Source organism: Lepidochelys kempii, chromosome 2 (genome assembly GCF_965140285.1).
Source record: "Lepidochelys kempii isolate rLepKem1 chromosome 2, rLepKem1.hap1, whole genome shotgun sequence".
Taxonomy (NCBI): Eukaryota; Metazoa; Chordata; order Testudines; family Cheloniidae; genus Lepidochelys; species Lepidochelys kempii.
Window position 1 is genome coordinate 109,991,947 of NC_136381.1, and position 11,883 is coordinate 110,003,829.

The 11,883-nt window shown below is 38.4% G+C and overlaps 1 protein-coding gene across 1 annotated transcript; it reads left to right on the plus strand.

The window, feature by feature from the left end:
* The first annotated feature begins 202 nt into the window (after positions 1 to 202).
* NHLRC1 (NHL repeat containing E3 ubiquitin protein ligase 1) lies at positions 203 to 11,439 on the plus strand. Its single transcript, XM_073331919.2, has 2 exons — positions 203 to 2,281; positions 5,348 to 11,439. Exon 1 carries the CDS (start codon positions 381 to 383, stop codon positions 1,578 to 1,580), a length of 1,200 nt encoding a protein of 399 aa, XP_073188020.1. The 5' UTR covers positions 203 to 380; the 3' UTR covers positions 1,581 to 2,281; positions 5,348 to 11,439.
* Positions 11,440 to 11,883: the final 444 nt, after the last annotated feature.

Genomic DNA, 11,883 nt, shown 5'->3' on the forward strand with positions numbered 1-11,883 from the left:
GTGACTCTCGAAAACTGATGTGGACTATGAAACCACTCTTGCTATGCTAAATTACCATGATTTAAATGATACGAGTCTGGATTTATAGTTTACAGTTTAGATATATGTTCATTCCAAATGAAATTAAACAAAATATTTGAGGGAAAAAGTGAAGATAACAGTAAGAAAATATTAAAATATATTTTGGTGAGCCCATTGCATTTTCCCAAGTTTCCTTTAGAGGGCAGGAGACTACAGTAAATGCTTTGAAACGGAACATACCATCAGCATTTATGGAAAGGCCTCTGATGTAACACAGTCCTGTGACTGTCCAATGTGACCAGATGGCAGCGTCACATCGCTAGCACAGTATAATCAACAATCCTCTTAAAGCTGCAACTATGTCTGCCACGGCCCCTGATAGAATGCAGATTATGACCGAACTGGTGAAGGAAACTGAGGTCAGTCTACTTGAATGCAAAGTGTGTTTTGAAAAATATAGCCAGAAGAAGAAACACAGGCCAAGGAACTTGCCCTGTGGACATGTTATGTGCTTGGAGTGTGTATTCTCTCTAGCACACCCAAGGAATTTTAGGTTGGAGTGCCCTTTCTGTCGAAGAGCTTGCAAATCCTCAGAGACAAGTGACTGCTTACCATTGTTGCACCTGATAGAGATCTTAAGCCCTGCAACTAATATTTCTTTAGCTTCAAGAACAACTGGGACTGGCAATGAAGCAGCTGTATCAGCATCTCTAGGCTTAACGTTCAACCTTTCTTTCGGAGGCTGGGGGACGCTGATCGATCCGACTGGGATTGCAATGTGTCGAGGGTCTGACTGTGTAGTAGTGGCACACGATGGCAAGAAAAGGATTAAGCTGTTTGGCTTGAGTGGAAGCTGTATACAACAGTTTGGGGAAAGAGGAGATGCAGGCAATGATATTAAATACCCACTTGACGTGACAGTCACATTGGACGGCCACGTGGTTGTCACGGACAGCGGCGATCGCTCTGTGAAAGTGTTTGATTTTAATGGAATAGGCAAGCTAGTTATCAGGGAATCCTTTTGTTTACCATGGGGTTTGGATACCACCCCAGAGAATGACGTTATCCTGTCTGATCCAGAGGCAGGTGCTCTTTCTCGGTTGACAGCCAATTTTAAAAAAGGAGAACTAAAGAAAGTTCAGAAGATCCAGTCTAACTTATGCAACCCAAGAGAGGTGGCAGTTTCTCAGACTTCTGGTATTATCGCTGTAATAGAGCACCTGATAGCTAAGGGACCAAACTACAGCAGCACAAGAGTGAAGATATTCAGTGCTGACATGAAACTCATTGGCCAGATGGATAGCTTTGGTCTAAACCTAGTGTTTCCCTCCAAAATATATGCCACTGCTGTGGCCTTCGACAGAGAGGGACACATAATAGTAGCAGATGCCTATAACCAAGTTGTATTGTGCTTAGGAAAACCTGAGGAATTTCCTGTCTTAAGGCCCATAATTACCCAAGGGCTTTCTTATCCTGTGGCATTGACTTACACAGCAAGCAATTCTCTGATTGTCTTAGACAGTGGTGATCATTCAGTTAAAGTATATACTGCTAGCTGAATTGTTTTGGATTACTAATTTCATTCCATTTCAGATTTTAAAAGAAGTCATGATGGTTTTATCAGATGCATGTGTGGGTTTTTTCTGCCATGATTTTGTGTGAAACGTACCATTTTTATGGACATGCTGTATGGTGTTTGACATTTGCTCATCAATTCTGACTCCTAAGTATGTGTGAGAGACAACATGCGTATTCTAAATAGCGCCAGACAAAGCGACCTCAACCAGATGACCTGGCATTTTTTCTAAACCATTATACGATTATTACTTTTTTTTTTTCCTTAAAATGAACAATAGTCTTGTGTTAGATAATGGAAGATCCTAAATCAATTGTGAAACAGAGAATGACTTGCACCTTTTGGTTATCTTGATTGAAGTCTAGCTTACACAGTGTTTTTTTGATAAGGTGAGAGAATCTCATGAGAAAGAAGCAGCAATTTTCAGAAATTCTATTAGAAGGGAGACTCTCTAGCTCAGAGGACTTGTAACTGTAAGTGAAATGTTTTAGTTCCAAAGGTTACTTTAATCCAATTGAGGTCAGTAGTGACAAAATACTTATCTTGTTCAGTGGTCAGTTTGAAATGAGTTGTGTGGTCAAAGTGTAGTTTCTCCACATTACAAAAACCACCATGAAGACGGCTATTATGAAAGGCCAATGACTGAATGGGCCTAGAGACTGATCCACCATCTCATTCCTAGAGGTAGGCCTATCAGAAGAGTTAAGACATAGTGGTGGTGCAGTGTTTGGAAGCTTGTACTATCTGGGCCATACATTTTCTTTAGAGAATTATTTTGTGGTAGTCAGGTTTCCATCGTGCACCGCTTCTTCATTAACACTAACTTCACTTTGAAAAATAAAGTTCTAAAATTTGTAACAAAGACACTGTCTTACGGTTTGACCACAGTTATGCATTTTTCTGTGTGCCAGGCTTGTATTTATTATTTATAGTTTCTTACACTAACCTCATCACTGTAGTTTGAGTGCTTGCATTAAGAGTGCCTAGCTGTGTAATGATAGTGATATAAAAGTCAGCTTCTCCACATGGATATAGACAGTGATTTGGGTAGTAGCAGTGATGAGCAGAACTCCAATGGCTCAAAGGTCTAGGCAGTTATCTGGTCAAAAACTTGTTTGCAGCTCTGCAAACTGAATTGGGCATCTTACAGAAACAAACCTTCATGAGATTTCTGGTACTTTGTGCTTCTGGGTGGCCTTTCTAATGAAATATTAGCACTTCTGCTTCCAGACCCAACCAGAACTAAGTGTAGATGTGGTGAGAAGGGATGGAGGAGGTGAACCTCATTTTTTCCCCTCAAGTTTCAAAAAAAGATTTTGGGTCAGTTCTTATTTTATCCAAGACAATCTGGCTGCATCTTGTCACTGGTTCTGTTGCTTCACTGGATAGCAAAAGTTGAAGAGATAATACTATGACTTAAATAGGGATTATAATATTACTTTAGTTGGACTCTTCACTGAATCTATTTGGATTTCTCTGCTGCTAAAAAGAGGCTGTTTGATAGCTTTGAATTATTAAGTAGTTTGACAGTGACGGCAGTTTTGATACAAGTATAAATGCTTTGTAAGGTAGATAGAGGTAGGTTGAAATTATATATACCTCTTATTTTCCTTTATTTTTATTTGGCCTCACAGACTCAATAAGATATTCCGTACTTCCACATGCCCTGAACCAAAGCCCTTTCAAGTCAGAGGGAGTCTTTCCATGAAGTTTAGTGAGCTCTTGATCAGGCTTTTAGAGCATATAATTACTACATAATATTGTACCCCTACCATAATTGACAGATCCTTATTTTAAACAGGACAGGGGCACTTTCAGCACCTCATTTCAGATTCAATGTATCTTTGTACCTGTCTTGTATTAAAATGTTTGAAAGTGATAGAATACCGTTAAATAAGCTATTTTCAAAAAGTTTTACTGACTAGTGACATACCAGGACATTAATAATTGTGGGTTTGGAAAGCAACATGAAGTTTCTGCACTTATTTATTATGGGTTTGTTATTTTACTTCAGTATATTCATTTTTCTTTGGTATCACTAGATCTGTTGTAGAGTAACTTTATATATTATATTAGAGATTTTATGGATCTGGTTTGTAGATCTTTTCCAACTCCACCTGCCACACACTAAGGCAGTGGTTTCCAAACTGTGGGATGTGCCTCCCTCGGGGGGCACAGAGGAATGTTCGGTGGGGCATGTTGGGGGGCTCAGGCTAGCCCCACAGTGGGTGGGGATGGAGTGCCCCCCAGCCCAGCTCTGGCCCCAGCTGCAGCTCCACTCCATCCCCAGCCCAGCTCTGCCCTCATTCCTTCTCCGCCCCCCCCAGAAAAGCTCATCTGCTGAGCCAACAGCGCAGTAATGGGGGCGCGGACAGATTCCGTTACTGGTAAGGTGGGCCATGACAGGTAAAGTTTGGGCACCTCTGCAATAACGGGTCTGAGGGTGACAAGGTTTGGATTCTCTGTAAGAAGAATTCTGCTGGCCACAACAGGATTCCTCTGTGGGTCAGGACACTAATGCAGGGAGCACTTTACTTCTATGAGTAGGAAAAATAACCTCTTTACCTGCTGCCAGCAAAAGCTTACTATTAACTATGGTGTCTGGGGGGGATACCAAACTGATTTGATAGAGGAGAGAGAGAGGGCACAGTCTTCCTCTTCCTTCAGGGAATTGATGTACTTCTAAATGCATAGGGAAGGGTACCTTAGAAGTATGTGAATTAATAAAGTGTTAAAAGTAAAGTTTAGGGCGCTAGACATTCAGGCTGCGATCCGTCATCTGGCTTGTCCTTTCAACCAACATAACCCCTTCCCACATCCACCTTCCCCAAACCCCACCCTGTTGTGCACCAGCACAACAGAGAGTCAGAGTTTGTCCTTACCCTTTTTAACTTATGGATGAACAACCTTGGGACCACCTAGAGCCACAAAGGTAACTAGCCAAGAGCTGAAATACTGAACTTAATTTTTAAATAAATTCACACCATTTTAAAATCCAAGCACAAAACACAAATTATCCTTGTTCTGTATTTCTCTTTTGATAGATAATAGAAATAGCTTGATGTTTGAGTTCACAAACAAACAAACAAACTGCTTTTGTTCCCAACCTGCAGTAGTAGGAAGATGGTGGCTGGAGCAGAAGGATCTATTCTAGAATGCTGCAGGCTACACTGACTTTTGCTTGTGTCAAATGTGTGTTCTTTCGTTGAATGATGCATTATATTTTGTGTTTGTTATGAATCTCATTGCTATGCCTTGTAAAACACTGGGCAGAGAAACCATTTAAAATTCTGTCTTCAGTTATTAAGGGTGGGTGCCTAAAATATAGGCACCCAAATAAGTGTCCTGTCCTATGAAAGTGCTGACTACGTGAAGCTCCCACTGACTTATGAAACTGCATAAATATGGATTTAGGTGACCAACTTTAGGCACCCACGTTTGGAACTTTTGGCCTGAGTTATTGGGTGGTGGTGCAGCCATATGACTGCAGTACATTTTGCTCCTCCTGTTTGCTCTTTTATTCTTTGTAAATGTGTGCTAAAACTTAATCAATAAAACACTATTTTTTGGGGGAGGGAATCCTCTGTGTTGTTGGAATTTTGTTCCATTTGTTAGGAAAAATGCAGGAATAAGCAGAAATTATTTTCAGTAACTAAATATATCCTGAGATTAGGTGTTAGTAATGTAGGTAATAAACTGAAATGCCCTAGATTTTGTTTCTCATGTGTTTTCCTTTTTCTTTATACATAGAGCAGAACTATCACATGCATATTTTATATATGTCTTCCACTGGTTTAAAAGAAGAGACAAAAACGATGGTTGTTTTACAAAGGCCTGATGATCAAATACTGGTCCCATTGATTGAAGTCAGTTCGAGTTTTAACACAGACTTCAAGAGGATAGACATTTGGCTCTGAGGGAGAGGAATGGCAATGGACAAGAATTCAAATTCAGAGGTCATGGTTCCATCTGGCCTTAAATCTATGAATTATTTATTCTTGGGTACAAAATTCCAGTGATCCACTTATTACAAAATTGCTTGTTTGATTATATAGATGTGATAGTTCTTTGCAGATGGCCTTCTTTGCATTACATGTTTCAAAAGTAACTTTTACTATAGACATTTCACTCTTCTTCTATTATTACATCTTTATAATTTCCTCAAAATAGATTCTGATAAATATGCAGCGTATAATATATTGTCTTACTATCATCTGACTACCCTCTGCTTAAAATTCTTTAGTTCTAATTTTCCATAGTTAAAAGGGACAACTATATTTAGGTCCAAAATTTATAAAAGAGATAAATAAAGGTCTCATAGCTAGAAATATTTTCATTATTTAAAAATGTTTAATGAAAACAGATTTTGTATTCTCACAATACATTACATTGTAGAGGCAAAGCTAAAAAGGTGGTGGGGGGGAGTTGTTTTTGAATACTTCATTTTTCTTGAAGGATTATTTATATGTAGAGGGTGTGCAGCTCTAGGGGTGCTTACTTTGTCCAAAAACTTCAAGTCCTACACATTTATTATTACAAATACTAAGTTGAAATTGATTGATAATTCTCTTATTACTGCCTGGGAAGGGCCATATTCTAGCTGTGAAGTCACACCTGCTCAAAAGTGGGCTGTCCAACTTCCAAAATTCAATACTAATCTAAAGGACAGAGCCCTTATCTTGTCAATTTTCCAAACTGAAATACTTCATGCCTTAAGAATGTTTTCCCTTTAATGGCACTTGGGCTGTGCTTTGAATTGATATTGGCTCCCCTTGTGCTTAAGCAATGAACATCCATTCACTAAATCTTTCACTCCTCTTCACCTTAAATCAGTTCTCCTCTCTTCCACCCCCAAAATAATTTAAAAAAAGGAATTTGCCCACCAGAAAGTAGTTTCACAGCAGTACATCCCTTTAGAGTGCATTCCAATTTGTAAAGACTTTGCAGACTGGGAGAGTACATTGGCTCCAATTATCTAAAAATGTAACATGTAGAAGGGTATTAATTCACATGATTAAAGCATTTCCACCAGTGAATACCAAAGGAATTAATAATGACAAGATCATTAGTGAAATGTCAAAGCTCCTTAAAAACAGTAAGGCAGTTTCCAGACAAAAAGATAAGTAACCACAAACTCTTCCTCCCTTTTTTAAGACATGAATCATGGAGCTGGGAAATCAGGGTTCTAGTCTCAAAGACTCTCCTGTGTAACTTTGGGATAAACTCTGTGCCTGTAATTTGGGGCTCATAATATTTACCTCCCTGCTTATCGCACAGGGATGAAGAATTAATGTATTAATATTTATAAACCTCTGAGATTAAAGCATGGAAAATGGTATAAAGTGCACTGCATCATCCACTTACTTTATACTGCTTACCTTGGATAACTCTGAAACCATCCATAAAAACTAGGATTGTGTTTTATTGACAGAGCTCTCTATTGAAACCTATATTTTTGTTACCAATGTCACTTAACTCAAAGGTTGGAAATATAATACATTGTTGAAGTAGCTGGTGCCCTATGATGATGGAAAAATCTAGAATTGATAATTATTCCTTCTAACTTGTATTTTACCAAATTAGTGTGTGAAGGAGGGGGGTGAGGGACTACTTTGTTCTTTGAAATACCATATTTCAAGTTTAAAGGTTTGTAATCGTAATTTTGTGTGTGGAATTTTCATACACTGTAGGCTGTGGTGTGGATACAATTGTTAGACTGTTTAGGCTCTAGCAGTGAAAACCTGGGCTGAGAGTCCTTGGTGGCAGAAAGTTTGCTCAAAGGGGTACTGAAGAGGGAATAAACATAGACACAGAGGACATGAACCTACATCCTTTTTTGACAAGCATAAACCAAACAAGGTATGTTTTAAGGATGCACCTAAAATTGGCATTTCTGAAACTCCTCCAGACAAATATTTTACTGCCACATACTGTAAACATACCAGAGTGTATGTTTATATGCAGCTATAACATGAGATCAGGACTCAAAATAAAACCAAATAGAAGTTGCACAGTGTGTGTGTTAGACAAATGTACAGGATCTATCTACATGGGAACCAAAGATCTGAAATTATAGGGAGTGGGAATTCTGCCACTACATTTGTTTGGAAACAAATTGTTAGAGTATGTGGTTCACAAAGGACTGGACAAAGTTTTGTTTATTTTATTTTATTTTAAATACAAGCAATGGTTGTAATTAAAGAGTCTGGGAGAAATAACCAACAAACCAACTTTTAGAAAGACATTCCATGTGCTGGGACACATTAAGTCTAAGGTTGTATAAAGTAGATGAAACCACGGTTTACCCAATGATACAGTTGTATAACATGGGATATATAATTTAACCCAATGACTCCTCCATGGAGCTCAGTAATGTGTGGTTGAAGCAGAAAATGCAGAAGGGAAGTCTTATATTGTATTGTATGACAATACATAAATCCAAGAAGGAATCTGCATAGTAACCTAAGATGAAGTACGATATCTTGAAACAAGCCTAAGAGATCTAAGGAAAGATGTTGGAGAGGTAAAAGATTAGGGAAAGATTATTTTAAATCTCTGTAAGAAAATGTTTCCTAAATCACAAGCTCTTTTGCTAACTGTACTCCAATTTGCATTAATTTTACAACATTGTTTTGTAGAGCTGAGATATGTTACTAAAAAGATTTTTAACTCTTTACAGTAATTTGTCTAAGTGGGGGCTTGAGCCCATGTTCTGTTAAATATTCCTTCTTGATTCTGCCTTCTGTATTTATATAAATACTCCTTAGTATCCCAAATGGGACTACCCACATATATAAATACTCCAGGATTGGACTTTTAGATACACTGAAATCGCACGATTCTCACTGCAGAGGTCAAGCTTTAGAATTTAAGGTTTTTGGGACAGTTACTTCTATCCTTACGTGCCTAATCTGCTGTGCACATTTATGGCATGTTATAATTTATTGTAACATTCAACAAAAAATTTTCACCAAACACACAATTTATTTTTCATTATGTATTTCCCCCTTTTACCATAACAAACCCTTGGATAGGTCACAGTAGCCCACCCAGCCCTAAGGTGGATCAGTAGAATATCTTCACTTTTGGATGTGTAGTTGCTCAGCAACCAACAGATGGGGACTAGATGGACTCAATTGCAGTCAGTGCAAGATAAATACCAGGCCGGCTCTTGCAAATTCTGAAGAGGAGGAGAATAGAAGGGCCTATTATTGGGTGGGGGGGAGTGGGTGGTTTAGGATACTTACTGTGCAAGGTCTGGTTATTGTGTAGAGCATAGGACTTGTGTTTAAGGCTGCTAGACATTTTGATTTTATCTAATCTCAGATTCATGAACATCCAACTAGCAGTTGCAACAGTTCAGAGCAATTTTATCATTTTTAATATAGAAGAGTAATATTAAAGTTACTCCAGAGAGACATGACCCTCTAATCTTAATGAGTTGAACATTTTTCTGTGCACTTAGGTAGGGCCTGATCCAACCCATTAAAGTTCCTGGGACTCTTTCCATTGACTTCAATGGACATTAGATCAGGACCCCACTTACTTTTTAACAAAGGGAATCCCCTCCCCCTCTTCTGCTACTATTCAAGCCAAGGATTTATTCAGCTTGTTTGGATGGAATCTTTTGATGAATGACTTTAATTATCTCTTCCAAGCAACATAGTTGCATTTATCCACTGCATTGTATAGGGATATACAATTTTGCATATGATACAAAGAGGGAAACCTATTTGTATGCACAGTTGAGAAGTAATTTTATAAGGCGCAATTGTGGCCAGCGAGTCTGGCTGTCACCTCAGGCAGGCTCTGCAGAGCCACAATAGCCCCACTGCCCTCCTTATGCAGTTGGGCAAGAGGGGGCAGAATGGGCAGGGCAGAACCTTGGCTCCATCTGCAACCAGGTTTCAACCTGGCATAGTTTACTCTTTCTCTGTAGCAGACACAAGAGGGAGATTGTGACTGAGTTTAAAGGGTTAATAAAAATCTTGTACTAATTTTTGAAAAGGCTAGTTTCATTTACTGTATCACAAAGAATGGATATTTTATCGATTTCTTGTCTACCCCTGTAGAGCAGAAACTATATCTCTATAGCTGAACATAAGGGTTTCTGAATGTTAAATAGACTTGATGTGATATTTCACTGCTAACTCTATAGTCTGTTAGACTGCACGCTCTTCAGGGAAAGGATTGTCTTTACATATTTTGAACAGTGCTAAGGAAATTATCTGCACTAAGCAAACATATATATAATAACTGTATTGATGTACCAGACAGTATTTGTAAGCTGGCCTGCTGCTTTCTGTTCCCAAGAGCCATGGGGCTCTCAATTCAGGATTCACGTTCACAATAGAACTGCAGGGATCTGTTCAGTCATACTTGCATACCAGACATTCTTTATAGTAATGATGAAGAAAGTGAGGGCCTTCTGGGGTGGGGAATAATGGAAGAGTTGTGCTTTACAGTGTTTGCTGGGGCCTGCCCTGCTGATCTACATTGTGATAATGTCAGGAACAGACTGGGGCAGTTAATTTTTTCTTAGGGATGAGCAACTAATTTCTCTATTGTTAGGTGGTGCAACTAAGTACTACAAATGAGTAAACACTAAAATTAATATGGTTATTGGGAAAATCTCAAAAGAAGAAAATGAATATTTGATCCTATTTTAAAAGTTGAACTACTATTTATATTAACAGTATATATCCAATATTAGTAAATCTGAGGCCTGCGATTCAGTATTTTTATTTTGTTCTCATCACAGTGCTTACTTTTTATGTTTTCACTTTTCTTCCTACCTACCATACACCTATCACAGTGGTAAATGAGCATCTTGGTCGTTTATTAAAGTGAACCCAAGAAAATCTGCCTCTCTTTCTCCCCCCATACTGTAGGGGGTGTGTGTAATGTTTGAGGTTTTTTGGTGGAATTATTGAAGGAAGACTAGGTCTTTTGATTTTGTAATACCAACAGTATCAGAAGCCCTGTACTGTGATTCCTATTAACTGCAGTGAACATTGCTAGTCAGGTCGGATAACCTACAGTGCTAGTTTCCCTGTTAGTCATTTAAGAAGCTGTTTGAATTCCAATATATATTTCTTTTGAAGCCAAAAGTGAGGTGCTGTTAATTTATTTCCCCTTTAGTATTTGGGGTAGATGCTAACCAAAGTAAAAACCAACCATCTTGGTCATGCATACTCAAAAGTCCATTCACATAAATGTTTTCTTTTACTGGCTGTAAAGGATTCTGAACTTGGATGCAAAAAGATTACTAGGTTCTGAGCTTAAGACTGTAGGGATATTAAATTCCCCATTTCCACCATATAGGCTTGAGCCAAAGCTCATTAAAGGCAATGGAAAGATTCCATTTGACTTTAATATACTTTCAGTCAGGCTCCCACTATACAAGAAAAGATTTCCTAATACGTGAGCTAAAGTTTGTTTACTTTGACTTTAAGGCTTGTCAACATGCAAAGTTGTTACAAACTTTAAGACATTACTGCATCTGCCACCTCCTCATCTGCCTCCAGACAACTTCTTTGTAATGCCTGGTTTATAACAAAACGTCTGATTCCAAGATGACGTCTTTTCACCAATACTGTTTTTCATCTATAGGTGGCATTGGCACTTAACAGTTCCCACAGTAATTGAACAGTGGGAGGTAGGGAGCAAGGCAATGTGACTCCCTTCCCTGCTCTTTGATCATTGGAGAAGGGAGTATCCTCTGCAAAATTTTAATACAGTTTAATATGTTATTTTTACACATCCCTTTTCTCTTGTGTTGCGCGTGTGTACTAAGCTTTTTTATGGACACCATTACAAAACAGTATAGGGATTCACAAAAAGAAAGGAGTACTTGTGGCACCTTAGAGACTAACATTTATTTAGTCTCTAAGGTGCCACAAGTACTCCTTTTCTTTTTGCGAATACAGACTAACACGGCTGCTACTCTGAAACCTGTTAGTATAGGGATTAGAGGCACAGACAAAATGTCAATATACTTAATCAGTTCAACAATATTACATCTAATTGTACCATCAGCACTGAAACATTTCAGCCTGACAGGAACATGATGGATCCTGCCTCAGCAATGCTTACAAGAAAGTGCTCACCTGGAAACATTGTCTTTAAAATTCCAGACTGCCTGAATCTCCACTGATTCAGACATGCATATGAGCAAACCCTACTTCAGAGCAAGGTGTTTAAAAATCCATGATTTTTTTAAAAAAATCAAAATATCGGATTTTTTTATTAAAATGGGATTTTTTTGATAAAATGCTTTTTGAGGA